Here is a 15,401-nt window from a genome sequence, read left to right as displayed (position 1 = left end):
ACAGTGTTTTGCGAGAATGCTCCAACCATATGGGATCAACATAGGCTTAAAGGAACACTCAAACCGTGTGACCCCCAAGGCCTACACTCCAAAGAGTCCGTCAGGGCCTCTCCCTCCTGATTCAGGTCCAACTCAGAAAACATTTTAGCACACAGACTCTATCTATGAACTGTACAAAACATATGACTCCTCAATTGTTCTCAAAATAATTTTAACTCGTCGCCCTTTAAGGGACTTAACATCAACTCGTCGCCCTAAAAGGGACTTAGCATCAACTCGTCGCCCTAAAAGGGACTTAGCATCAACTCGTCGCCCTTGAAGGGACTTATGATCGTGTGATTGTACAATTTATAGTTCACAACTCAATGCACACAACACTTCAATGCACATATATATCTCAATCATATACATACTCAATTTATCACATACACTTAATCCCAATCACAATGGTATAATCTCAATTTAAAATGTTATCACACCTCATGAATCATATACACTTTATCTATGAATTATGCAATACACACATTTACTCAATTGTTTTCAAAATCATTTTAACTCGTCGGGTTCCCATAGTGGATCCCATCACAATATTCGTCGCCCTTAAAGGGTCTTACAATTGTGTGATTGCACCGTTCATAGTTCATAACTCAATACACACATCTCATCTCAATACACATGTATTTCATCATCCGTCACATGTTCAATTTATCACATACTCACAGTTTGAATCATCATTTCATAACCTCAACATAGCAATTTATACAAAAGATTTTATCACAACATGGGATGTAAAACCTCTAAAATAGTTTCTCACAATTGTATCAAAATCAATCAATCAAAATCATGGGTTAAACACAAGGACATCATGAGCACTCAAGTTTATCAATCAATTCTCATCAGGACATCAATTGGTACATAGAACACAATAATATTGCATTCATAATCATAAAGAAAAATTATAATTCAATAAAAATCCCAAAATAAACCCAAATTTAGTTCTCTAAGGATCCCTACGCATGTTCTCACTAACCCCCAATTGTGAATAACTCATCCCTTACCTCTGAGCGGACTCACGTGTCTTCCGACAGCGATAGCGGTATCTCTAGCAGTTCCCTAAGATTCCTCAAGTTTTTCCTCCGACTGCTCCGATAGAATTCTCGAACGTCAGAGAGACAGAGAAGAGATTGAAGCCTCCACTTGTACTGTCTTCATGCGATTCCTTTTTCTACCTCCATGAATATTATCTCACAAATCCCAACAGTGAAAGTGTGTGCAATTGAATTTCGAACAACATATCCAAATTTCATGGAAATCCAATGGTTAACGAAACCGGGATCGTAATTTTATCGAGACAGTTTTGGGTTTCTGTGGGAAAATAAAAGGTTACAATGCGAAGGGTTTTCCTCTAAGCTCAGGCATGATTTTATAATTCCCAACGGTGAGAATGCTCGAAATTGGGTTGCGAACGTGATACTCAAATTTTACGACGATCCAACGGTAAATGAGTCCGAGATCATCGTTTTTCCGAGACAGGTTTTGTGGGCTGCGGGAAAAAGAAAGGATTTTGGAGAAGAGAAGAGAGAAAACGAAAATGAAGAGAAGAAAAGACATCGTCAGTGACCTAACATCGCTAGTGCACACAACTTATTATTACTCTATTTATTTATTTTTAATATTTTATAAAAAGAAACTCTATTTTATTCCCTATCAAATGAATAAATCAAATATTTTTTTTATTCAAACCATTATTTTTCATTATTTATTTCTTTAAAAAAACATGATCATTTTTTCTTTAACTTTATTTATTTTTAAATAAAAATTATTTTTAAATTAATTTATGAAAAATGGGATGTTACATAAGACACAAATTTTGAGCGAAGAAGATGGGGTTCATCTACCTCAAGTCCTTGTCTACCTTGGTGCCGTCAAAAGACATCGATGACGTCATGCCTCCCAAGAGTGACCCTCGAAATCACGATGGTCACAACCTAAGACTAAGTGGCCTAAAGCAACATTTCGTGGCTTCAGAAATCGAAGAGAAAATATAAATTTTAAAATTCTAAGAAATTTTAAATTTTAAAATTCTGAGATATTTTAAATTTTAAGAATTTCAAATACTTCAATTGAAATTCTTTTATTTTCAAAATTTTGTGTTTGGATAAAAAAAATTAAAATTATGAGGATGAAAAAAATGAATGAAAAAAAAGAGAAAATATAATTGGTGTGCTAGTTATAGGTGTTCCTCTATTTAGGAGGTCAGAAAGTGTTTCTTGAAGAAGAAGAGAATTTCAATTTCTCACCTTTTAGAAGGAAATTGAAATTCTAGATTTTTAGTTGTTTAAAATTCTGTTTTAAAATTCCAAAATTTTAAATTCTTTATAAAAAAACATCCAAACAATGAATTCTAAATTACAGAAATTCAAATTCTCTGATAAATTATTTTCCTCAGTTAGAATTCTCTATCCAAACGCACTCTCAATGATTTGTGACCTTCGCGTGTAGAACCCCCAAATCTCCTACTAGACAAGGTCGATATGCGCCGCCGTAGGCTAATCTCTCACCAAGGACTCTGCTCGTTGCTGCAAACTCCCACAATCCCCACTTGCGATTAAGAAGCGCAGTTTTGTGGTCACAATGACGACAAATGCCCAGAATTTGGTGATGGGTCTGGCTGGGCTGTGTTTGGGTGGCTTTCGTGAACGGATGGGATTGGAAGCACAACCCAAATCATTTTCTATACGAATATATGGTATTGCTGGAAAACTAATTTGTCAAAGTTACCATTTTTTATAACAAAGCGTTCGTGCATAGCATTGTACGTCCACAACTGATTGATTGAATATTGATTTACCAATTTTCGTAACAAAGCACCCATACAGGCACACTTCGTGATTGGATTTGGATTATAAAAATTATACATTAACATAAAGCACTTAAACTGTTAGCTACTCACAAATTGTGTTTTGCTCATGTGAATCTTTTTGTAGGGTGGTGTGTGTTGCTTTCATTTAAAATTTTGGAGTGTTTTGTACTGACCGTTTGGGGAATCTACTAAAGCAATTTGGGTGATTTTAAATTGTTAGAAAATAATTTAATACACATTAAAGCTTTAACCAAAAGCATTTGTTAGTGGTTAAAAATTATCATAAAATATAATTAAATAATAATAAAAATGATGACACATCATTTTTTTTAGGGATCAACAATCAAAATTTAAAAAACTTTAGGGATCAAAATCATAATTAATCCTATATTTTACAATATTATGTTGATCATTCATTAGGACTCTCTTTTAGAATAATAGTGACTATTTAATTATCTTTGTTAATAAAAAGTTACTTATGTACTATAATAAGAAAAAAATTCCTATAAAAAATTTATAAAAAATTTAAATAACATTTTGGTCTCTATAACATATTGTTATTTTCTTTTAATCCTCTTATCTGTTTTCTGTTTATTTTTACTTTTTTTAATAAAAAAACTGCTTCATTTTATTTTCAAGCATTAGTAGATCACTATTATGTGATGATATCGTTAATGGAGATTGGGTATCACGACAATTGATTCCCCTATAGATTTCGACATGCATGCACCATCCATCAATTTGTCAACAATCAAGAATAAAAAAGAATGAGAGAAGAACATATGCATGCAAACGCCTAATCAATTTAAACCATTAGAAATGCTAGAAAGCAAATGAGTGCATTCATCTGCAGCTCAAGGATAGAATATTAGCAAGAAAGGACCTCTAAGAGCTCAAACCATGAGAGTAAGTGACATTCATCTTGCTACCCGCTCCAAACGGAGACTAGGAGAGACAAATGAAGCTCAAGAAACTTAGAACCGTGTAAGATAAAATAGATTCTCACCTTGCTAGAGATCCACACCGATCAAGAGCAAGTAAGGAGAACATTGTAACCAAAAGAATAATAGAAGCATGAGGAAACAAGATGAAGTGAAGATGATCACATTCATAAGTAAATGGGAGAGAAATCTGTAGGTGGAGCTTAGGTTGAGAAGAGAGTACCGAAGAGGAGAAATTGAGTAGGCAAGAACATAGACTTAATTAATTAAGCAAATGGGATTGGGTGGCCATGGGTGCTCTAGAAAAATTAATACATATATTTAATTAAAAATAAAATATTCATAATAATTAATTATATATTTCAAAACAAAAGGTATAAGATTGTAATGCTTCAATGGGAGAAAATATGCTCGATTTTTAAAATTCAAGTAAACAATTCTTTTGATAGAAAATATTTTTCATATATGTTGTTACCATGTTTAAAGTTTTAAAAGCATAATTGACCCTCAAATTTTGTAATAATAGGAATTAATAAATGTTTCAAAAACAAAAAAGAAAAAATTGAAATTAAATTCCTTTAAATTCTGTTTCATCGAAAATATTTAAAAAACTGAGAGGCCTTACAAAATTATGGAAAATGATAGTTATATATATTTTTTGGGAGCTGAAATGTACCTATTTGATTCTTGAGTAATAAAAGAAATAGCTAGGAAGTGGAAAGAGATAAAACGTGAGATGTGATAAAAAAGAGAGATATAGAAAAAAAAATATAAGAGTTGCAAGAAATAGAAGTGTATAAGGCTTCGTTCCTATAATAATATTTTAAAATCTGTGTGTGTGTGTGTGTGTGTGTGTAGTGTATAAGGCTTCGTTCCTATAATAATATTTTAAAATCTCTGTGTGTGTGTGTGTGTGTGTGTGTGTGTGTGTGTGTGTGTGTGTGTGTGTGTGTGTGTGTGTGTGTGTGTGTGTGTGTGTGTGTGTGTGTGTGTGTGTGTGTGTGTGTGTGTGTGTGTGTCTGTGTGTGTGTGTGTGTGTGTGTGTGTGTGTGTGTGTGTGTGTGTGTGTGTGTGTGTGTGTGTGTGTAAAGAAGGATAGGGTTGTTTCGGAGGATTCTGATAAGGAGAGCCTGCGAGAAGATACATGGTACAAGATCTCAAATGAGGGTTCCGCTCTTTCATATGTACCTGGGCTTATAGTTCGTCTGTCTGATGAAGAGTGATAAACGTGGTCTCAACCTTGGCTCAAGACGCTGGTGGTGAAAGTCTTGGGAACTTGGATTCACTTTAGCACACTAGGAAAGAAATGGCTCCATTAAGATCATCGATATGCCTAATAGCTTTTACCTAGTGCAATTTTCCATGGAAGAAGACTATAATCATTATCTATATGTGGGACCATGGATTGTGGCGGATCATTACATCATTGCAGAGAGGTGAAGACCTTTCTTTCTCATGAATGCAAAGAAAATTCGAAAAGTGGTCCTTTGGGTAAGAATTTCTAGGCTGCCCATTAAGTTATATGATGCCATATTTCTCTAGAGAATTGGATCCATGCTAGGAACCATGCTTAAGATTAATAAATTGACGTCCATACATTCTAGGGTAAATTCACACGTATATGTGTTGAAATTGATTTGGATAGACAATTGACTTTGCACATTATGGTTAGGGGATATCCCATGTTTCTTGAGTATGAATGGTTGCACCCCATCTATTTTAGATGTGGTCACTATGAGCACAAACAAAATAAATGCGTGGGAGGTAAGAGTGTTATGGAAGAGGATAATGCACAAAAATCTGGTGGTGTTGGGCGGTCCACTCCTTCTTATGAAAATGTCAATGCTGGTGATTATGAAGTGATCAGAATGTCATAAGAAATGGGGATTGAATTATGACTTTGTCAACTTCTCTTGAAACTTTAACATTTCTAAACTTTTACTCAAGAATACTTTGATGTTTAGAGAGTCTTGACATAGAGGTTCAAACACTTAGATGGCTAAGCTTTCTTAGTGATTAGTCACAACACTCATTATTAAATGTTTGATATGATTATGAGAACCTAATGTTAATGCATATTTGCTCATGTTCAAAAGTTTATTAATCAAATAAAAGTATTTCTTAGAATACTATTATCATGAAAAACTCGGTTTATGTTATGCAGATGTAGTACTTAGAATGTCGTTGTTTAGAATGATGTGTTCAAAAAGCTATTGTTCAAAATGTTATTTCTAGTTTTTCATGCACAAAACTATTTTCATGTTTTATGAAAACTTTCATACTTTGATGCATATAATTGAATTGGTTTAAAACATATTTTGTTATCACAAACATAATTTAATTTGATTATGCCATTTTACAAAACAATTAAGCTTGTTATGAAAAACTTCTTATGTATGCATTATGATATTTGTCAGTCTGATGCTTAGAACGTTCTAATGCAAATAAGTATTTTAGGAAGTAACTAGCATAATGTAAAAGAGGAAGGAAAAGAAGATTCAATGTAGAGATTTTTATATTGGTTCACCCCAACCTTGGGTTACGTCTAGTCCTCACTTTCAAGATGAGATTTTCCACTAACACAACCAACAACATATTAGACCAGCCAATTGTTGGATTTTTACAATTGCTAACCACCTACTGGACTTTCAAACTAGCCAATTGCTAGATCAGTAACCCATTTGATTTTCACCTTGCTATCTAACTACTGGACTTTAAACATCTCCTCACCACAGCACCACACTAGGTCTTGGCTTGGAGATAACCCACTCAGCCACTACACCTACTTAATCATTGGAGAGACAACACAAGTATTTCCTTCACCTTTTCAGGCTACATAAGTATTATTTCACTCTAGCCTCTTCAAGCTTCACTCTTAGAGACTCTTTCTAAGTTACCCACCTTCCATGGGTTCTCCCTATCACTTCTCTCTCAACCAAACTTAACCCACATGGTTAATTTGGGATAAATAGAGATTACATACATGGAGAATGTGTTTGAAGGGATTTTACAACAAAATAGTACTTATGGGTTGGATCTTCATTGATGCTTTGCTTGTACTTCATTTGTGGACCCGACTATTTGCTTCCTTACAACACATAAAAGGATTATAGAGGGTGGAGAGGATGTGATTTTCATTTGTGTACTATGTAAGTGATCTCTAAACCTTCTCTTTCTAGTTCTGCAACTGTCCTTTGTTAGTTTATAGGACCCACAGGCCAAACTAGCAGTTATGTGATAGTCGGGTCTTCTTCTTCTATCTCATTAAAAGCTTCCTTTAATTCTGAAATGCCCCAAGAAATAGCTGTTGGAAGTGGGGCCCTTAGCTTTGCAGCAACTTCTCAAAGAAGTAGAAATATGCCAACTATACTTGACTAGACAAATTTAAATTCATTTTGAAGTTTTTCATTTCGAAGAACAAATCTGATATGCTTCTGAAGGTAACATCAAAATTCTGATGTTGTTGAGAAAAGATCTATTATGATATAGGTTCCTTTTGATGAAAATAACATGATATGAAATTGTAGATAGATAAGCTCCATCAACCCAAACACTTAATCATAACACAAATCATGTTGAAGTAGCATACTCCAACATAGGTAACATGTGAAAGTTGTTTTTGTTGTTGTGTTAGTGTTCTATCTGATCGATTGAGCACTTACCACTAGGACAAAAGATATAGTTAATAGTCAGGACACGACTCTTTCTATTTAACAGTGTATCAGCCCAAGCGCCATGAGCCACAACTCGACAAACAATCTCCCCCTCAACAATTGCCCCATTGGGAATCAAACTCATGACCTTTACTCAGATACCAATTGTTTGATCGAGTGCTTACCACTAGGCTGAAAGCTATAGCTGATAGTCAAGGCATAACTCTTTCTACTTAAGAGTGTAACAATCTAGACACCACGAGTCGACTGTGACTTGACCCACATGGGCCTCCGCCACAGGACAATTGATGCCACAACTCGATAAACATTGTTCTTGGTTCATATGTCACAAAGTCTCCTCAGTCTTCATTCTAATGTTGAACACTAGATCTTCTCAAGGACATTCTCAGCTTTCAACTTATGCATCTTCAAATGCAGTTAGCATTTACTTTTCTGATGTATCCTTAGTGTATGTGGCATCATATAGAAAGTGAGATGCTATAAACCTCAGTCTTTTGATGTGCCTTTTGTATGTGTGGCAACACATGGAAGACACAATGTTGATTTGTATCTTATTCTGATGACAACTCTAGTCTTCTGATGAGCTAACTCTATTTTGTGACTTCATATGGAAGACATGTAGTTGTTGCACCATTTTGATGCATAGATCCTTCATGAACTTGATTTCAATACATCATTTTGATGTAGTTATCTCATAATCTATCTTGTCTTGTTTCTAGTCTATCTTTAGAATATCATTAGGTGGTTCACATTCTCAAAGTCCTCAATTATATGATTCTAATGTTGACTTTGGTACAACTTCACTCTTATGTTGTTTGCTCAATGTGATCTTTGATAGATCTTTTGAGTAAGGCATTCTTGATGTCTTTGCAACATGATAAGATCGAGATATTTAGAGGGGAGCACTATGACATACATTATTCTAAAGCTTCTTTCAAATCTTTTAAAGCTTTTAACTTGAAATTATAGTTGAGTCACGTATTCTAAGCTTGTTCTAAACTCATAAGAATGCTTACTATTGATCTGCTCTTTGTATATCTTCCACTGAAACATTAGTAGATATGTTGGTCTGCATAGGTTTCTTGCATATGATGTTATACTTTGAGAGAGTTTTCTAATGTAGATGGAAAACCACTGAATGTTCTTGTTATAGGAATACTTTGATGAGATTGTGTGATAGACTTGTATTCCAAACATTATGGTGTTAGCTTGTTGTAGCGTGTTATGCTTGCTACTATTTTTGATTTTTTTGACCCTTTTAATGGCTAAATTGGCTTCTATCCTTGACATTAAGGCACTAGTCTCATGTCACTTGGACTACTACATTATAAGAAATCTTCAAAGCATTACAACTATGTTATATTGTGAGGATAAAATGACATCTTTATCTTGATCATCAATTTTATCCAAGATACAAAACATATTAGCTAACAACTTCTTCATAAAAAATTTAGATTGTTCTCTTAGACTTCCATAGACATTGAGATAATCTCAAATTCACTTTTGTAGCTTAAGCAATCTTAGAATTACTATACACATATAAAGTTGTCCAGGTAAACCAACATTTGCAACTTTAGGCTCAATTTTGTCCATGATTCAGATTGTATCAGACCACGACTTCTTCATGAAAGTTGAAGATATTTTTTCAAGCTTTCCATAGACACCAAGGATAACTCAATTGTATTTATGGAAATCTAGATGTAATTTCTAGTATGAACTGATCTTGTTGATGAGATTTCATTTTGAGTTTGTTGCAGCAATGTTTTCTTTGTGAATGCTCATAATAGTTCTTTCTCGTAACTTGAATTTTTCTCTTCATCTAGTGCGCATGTTGACTTCCTTGCAGTACACAACTAAGGACACTTTGAGTCTTCTTTTGAGATTTCAAGCCTATCATCTTTCCGAGTGACTTATGAAAACTCTTAGTTCACTTTAATTTTTGTTCTCTACAAAACTTGTCTTTTCTGAATACACTTAAGCAAACTCATCAGTAGGCATAAACTCAGAAGGCTTATAATTTGAATTCAGAAGGTTGTCATAATTAAAACACAAAGGGTTTTGGGCTTAATGGGTGAAACCTGTAATATGGGGGATAAAGCTAATGTTCTTAAGGATTCAGATCCAATAGGTGGTGTCGCAACCTACCCTTTTGCGGGCGTGCGAGGCGAGGCTCATGGGTGCGTCTTCCATAGGAAGAAAATGCGCGGAGTCGCCACCAACGTTTATTGAAAGGAAAACGTTTAGAAAAACCAAAGGAAACCAATCATGAAGAATATTCCAGATTCGGGAGTTATCTTTACGTTTGAGGAAGGTATTAGCACCTCTCACGTTTGTCCCAAAGGACAACAGCCTTAGATTAGAATTGTGTGAAATTATGTATCTAAACTTTTTTTTTCTTTTTATTTTTTGAGGTCGACAAAAGCGGGGCTCTTGCTCCTACGTACCCTCCATCGAAGAGGAAATCAGACCTACGTAGTTCTCGCAAAAGGCAGTAAAATGATGTGTTGATTTTATGCCTTTGAACGGTTCATGTTAACCGATAAAAGCAAAGAGGACCGTTTAAGGCGTTGGACCTTAAAACGGTTTTCAGTGATTTTTGCGGACAAAACTTGATTTGTGAGTTGATTTTAGCCTTAGTTTCACTTTGGTTATTAGTTAATTCATTTAAGAAAGAAAGATCCCAAAGAGAAACGTCTGATTGATTTTTTTTTTGTTTTATTTTACTAAAAGATATTTTTTGATTATTATATTATTATTTTACCTCTTTCTGATTTCCAATGTGGTTACGGCATGACCGAACGGTCGGATTTCATTTTAACAGAAATTAATAGATATTACAATTCAAATGATCGGTGGAAATTTATTTTATGTTTTGATTAGGCGAGAAAATGACTTAAATAAATGATTAAAGCACGTCAACAGGGGGTACGGAAAGTAAATGAAATGAAAATAAAAGTACGTGAAACAAGTGGGAACCACCAAGGGTACATAAAATGAATTAAAAAGTTCGATTTCGGGAACTTACCAGTTGAAGACCGAAGAACAATGAAGAACGAACGAAGGATGGCGGAAAATCTTCATGGAGTCACCCACGGAAACGTTTCGGACGCGTTACGGAAGTGCCTCGGCTTGGATTTTCTTCACGGAAACGATTTTTTTTACTAATTTCAAGTGAACCTCAGATACCAGGAGGGTTAAACATTTTTGTTCTTCCCTCCTTCCCCTATTTATAGGAAAAGGAAGGAGAAGCTTGCCACCCAACTCGCCCAGGCGAGCTAGGTTGCTTCCTCCAGAATGCACCGCCTTCTGGAGAACTTCCTGGAAGGCCCAAGTGGGCCTGGTTGCTATTTGCACCCCTTTTTTTTTTACTAAATACACCCCTTGCCTTTTTTTGCTGATTCTTTTTCCGTAACGTTATGGAAACTTACGAATTATGTAACGATACTTGTTTTCCTTTCGTAATGTTACGGAACCTTACGGATTACGTAATCATCCCTTTTTTGCCTTCCGGAATGTTACAGAACTTTACGGATTGCGCACTAACACTTCCTTTTAATTTCTGGCATGTCGCGGAACTTCATGGATTGCTTAACGATGGGTGTCAAGTTCCTCGAAGTGGTCAAGCAAAGGTTGCATGCCATCAAACAATGGTCCCCGGACGAAATTAGGGTATGACAGGTGGTAATATAGGAAACAAAGTTGTTGAGAATCCCAACGATGTCTAGGCAGAATGTTAACAAATTGGAAAAGATTCCTTATGGATCAATTAGAAAAGAATCTAGGCCAATGGTTGTTAAAAGGTTTGCAAGAAGAAAGTATTTTCGAGGGGGGTAACAAGGAAAATAAGGACATGCCTTTAAGAAGTAGGTCTAAGGGAATCGATAGAAAGGAGTTTGTGGTAAGCACAAATCTAGAGGGTGTTGTTATGCCACAAAAAAGGGAGTTTTAAATGAAGAGGGAGAAAGGTTAGTAGCTTTGGCCAAGCCAATCCTTACTCAACATATTCCTTTGTGAAGTTGTTTAGATATAGCACGGTCTCCCTCGTAGGCCCTATGTATAGTTTCACACTAATGGAACAAAGTATATGACACTTACTACATTAGAAATTGCCTTCACTGAACACAAACCATTAGAATGAAATTAATTAACCACAAACTTGGCATATGCTATCAATTGTCTCTAAATAGTAAATAATGCTTCTCCATTATGCTATGTAGGGATCCTACAAAAGTTGTCCATTTTCTAATCAAAGTTAGCATGCAAAATAAGAGACTTAAACGACCATCTCTCCCAATATTTGTCTTTGCTCAATCTACTCTTTAACAACCTGCCTCGTCGCTATGATATCACTACTCTAAAATGCGTAATTTCAATTTTAAATGAAAACTACATTAATTTAATTATGAAAATGAGGGCACACACACACACACACACACATATATAACCATTATATGTCTTTCGCATGTCATAACAAAATTCAATTTTTACATGTATCTAAAACCTGAGATTTACATGCCCAATAAAAAAGAATCAGGGAACCAACTAAGGGAGAGTTGATAACAAAACACAATTCTCGTCCACAATAAATTCCAACGTTATCACGTTGGCTTGGCGGCTCCAACAAAAGAATCTCCCTCCAACATCACCTATTGCTGCTCATCTGCTCGCATGAGCAAATGTTCGTGATCATCACATGTACCAACCACACAATACGAAATTGCAAGGTTGAGTTTATTATAAAAGATCAACAAGCACTAGATGACAATAATTAACAAGAAAACAATAACAATAACCACAATCATTCTGAATAATTCATCAGTTTAACATACACTTAGCAAACTAGTCATCGACTTTTTCCACAATTCAAATCAATTATGCTTAGAATGATGCATGCACCTGACTCAACTCTCAAATGCAATGTGTAACGCCCTAAAATTTCGCTAACTATAAATCAATATTTAATTTAATTGTATTTATCATGTTATTTGATTACATGATTGACTTAAATGAGTTGAGGTATAGTGTAAATTAGTTGGCATAGCTCCATATGGAGCTAGTAGCCCTTGGATCTTCTTCATCAATGGAGTCCTTTGCTTCTTGAAGATCAATGGCAGCGGAATAGAGAAGGAAGAAAGATGATTGGAGATGCCACTTCAAGGAGAAGATGAGTCAAGAACAAGCTCACCACCATAAGAAGTCATGGATAAGAGCTTGAAGGTAGGAGAAGATGAGTAGAGGGAGAAGGAGAGAAGGTGAACGAAATTTTGTGCCTCAATTGAGGTCTGAACTTTGAAGTGTAATTCTCAAATGATCAAAGTTGAAAAAATGCACACACATGGCCTCTATTTATAGCCTAAGTGTCACACAAAATTAGAGGGAAATTTAAATTTCTATTCAAATTTCATTTGAATTTGTGGAGCCAAATTTTGGAGCAAAAATTTCACTAATTATGATTAGTGAATTTTAGCTATGGTTCAGCCCACTAATCCAAGATCAAGTCCAAGATTCTCCACTAAGTGTACTTAGGTGTCATGAGGTATGTAAAGCATGAAGGGCATGCACAAAGTGTGACTATATGATGTGGCAATGGGGTGTAGCAAGCAAATGCTCACCTCCCCATCTAAAATTTAATTGGATTGGGCTTCTACCAATTCAATTAAATTTATTTCACAACACACACATCAAATATTAACTTAATGCATATGAAATTACAAAACTACCCCTAATACAAAAACTAGTCTAGGTGCCCTAAAATACAAGGGCTGAAAATCCTACATTTCTAGGGCACCCTACTTACATTATGGAGCCCTAAATAAAAGGCCTAAAAATAATGAAACCTTAATCTAATATGTACAAAGATAAGTGGGCTCATACTTAGCCCATGGGCCCGAAATCTACCCTAAGGCTCATGAGAATCCTAAAGCCTTCTCTTGCATCTCTGGCCCAATCTTCTTGGAGTCTTCTATCCAATGCCCTTGGGGGATAGGAATGCATCATTAGTCATGTGTGATTTGCTTGATGTGGATGTAGAGTTATATGGAGTTTTATTGACCTAAGTTGAAATTATGAGATTTCAAATTTTACCTAAACCTATTCTAGCAACACCATGATCCTGGATTTGTTAACCATAGGATCGTCTTTAACTTTGTGTTAATTTATTTTATAATAAATTCACCCTTACAATTTTTGTACCATGTGGTTGGTACTTGTGATGATCGCAAACCTTGTTCATGGGAACAGATGGACAGCAGTATAGTACGTGAAGTGAAATTCTTTTGTGGAGCTGCCAAGCCGATGTGATGACGTTGGGATTATTTTAGGAGAGAGTTGTGTTTTGTTAATCAACTCCTCTGTAGCTAGTCCTATAATTCTTTTTGAATTGAGGATGTAAATCACAGATTTAATTATGTGTATGAATTAATTTACTTTCCATTATATGAATTAATTTACATTCTTGATTGATGTAATTTGTTTGCCTTTGAGCCAAATTGATGTTATTCTGGGTATGAATTGGTTATCTTCCAACCCTGTCTTGCTAAACTATTTTGATAAAATTGTGGTGTTCGATGATTCTAGAGTGAGTAAGGATAGGATGTTTATCTTTGCCAACCAAGTTGTGACATCTTTAAAAGAAGATGCTCAAGTGTACATGATCTTGTCTAACCTGGAGATAGAGAAAAAGGTTTCCATGGGTGACCTCCCTATTGTTAGAGAGTTTCCTAAAGTGTTTCTTGAGGATATATCCGATTTACCACCTGAGAGAGAGATAGAGTTTTCCATTGACTTGGTACCCGGTGCTGGACCCATATCCATAGCCCCTTGTAGGATGTCTCCTGTAGAGTTAGCTGAGCTTAAGAAAGAGTTAGAGGAGTTGTTGGATAAGCAGTTTATGAGACCTAGTGTGTTTCCTTAGGGAGCACCAGTGTTGTTAGTTATGAAGAAAGATGGGACCATGAGGTTTAATGTAGACTATCACCAATTGAGTAAGGTGACGATTAATAATAAATACCCTTTGCATAGGATCGACGACCTTACAGACCAACTGGTAGGAGCTTGTGTGTTTATCAAGATAGATCTTAGGTCAGGTTATCATCAAATCCGAGTGAAGTTTAAGGATATTCTGAAGACTGCTTTTAGGACCCGTTATGGTCACTACGAGTATCTAGCCATGCCCTTTAGTGTGACTAATGCTCCTAGTGTGTTTATGTATTACATGAATAGAGTCTTTCACCCTTACCTTGATAGTTTTGTGGTAGTATTCATAGATGATATTTTGGTATACTCCAAGTCTATTGAGCAACATGAGGAGTACTTGAGGATTGTGCTGCAGACCCTTAGGGACCAACAACTTTATGCTAAGTTGTCCAATTGTGAGTTTTGGTTGGAGAAAGTTAGTTTCCTAAGGCATGTGATATCTGAAGGAGGTGTAGTAGTAGGCCCCTCTAAGATAGCAGTTGTCCTTGAATGGGAAAGTCCCAAGTTTGTTTGTGAGATTAGGAGTTTTTTGGGTTTAGTGGGATATTACCGGAGATTCATAGAAGGTTTCTTCAAGCTTTTGTGTGGGATACCCAGTGTGAGCATCGTTTCCAAACCCCTAAGGAAAAGTTGACGACCACTCCTATGCTAGTTTTGCCTAACCTAAGAGAACCCTTTGAGGTGTATTATGATGCATCAAAGATGGGTTTACGAGGAGTGTTTATGAAAAAATGGCCAAGTAGTGGCCTATGATTTTAGACAACTTAAGACTCATGAGAGGAATTATCCCACCCATGATCTGGAGTTGGCTGCTATAGTTTTTGTCCTTAAGATGTGGAGGTATTACCCGTTTGGCTCCAAGTTTGAAGTGTTCAGTGATCATAAGATCCTCAAGTACCTATTTAGTCAAAAAGAGCTAAACATGCGTCAGAGGAGATGGTTAGAGTT

General features: G+C 35.6%; 1 protein-coding gene across 1 annotated transcript; it reads left to right on the top strand.

The window, feature by feature from the left end:
* The first annotated feature begins 13,983 nt into the window (after positions 1-13,983).
* On the top strand, positions 13,984-14,391 carry LOC106797306 (uncharacterized). The gene has a single exon (XM_014771581.1). It carries the CDS (start codon positions 13,984-13,986, stop codon positions 14,389-14,391), a length of 408 nt encoding a protein of 135 aa, XP_014627067.1.
* Positions 14,392-15,401: the final 1,010 nt, after the last annotated feature.

The sequence above is a fragment of the Glycine max genome, chromosome 19 (assembly GCF_000004515.6).
Source record: "Glycine max cultivar Williams 82 chromosome 19, Glycine_max_v4.0, whole genome shotgun sequence".
Lineage (NCBI taxonomy): Eukaryota > Viridiplantae > Streptophyta > Magnoliopsida > Fabales > Fabaceae > Glycine > Glycine max.
This window is presented reverse-complemented; position numbering and strand designations above follow the sequence as displayed.

Excerpts from the sequence above, each read along its gene's own strand:
- LOC106797306 (XM_014771581.1), top strand. The coding sequence starts at position 13,984 with ATGAATTGGTTATCTTCCAACCCTGTCTTGCTAAACTATTTTGATAAA.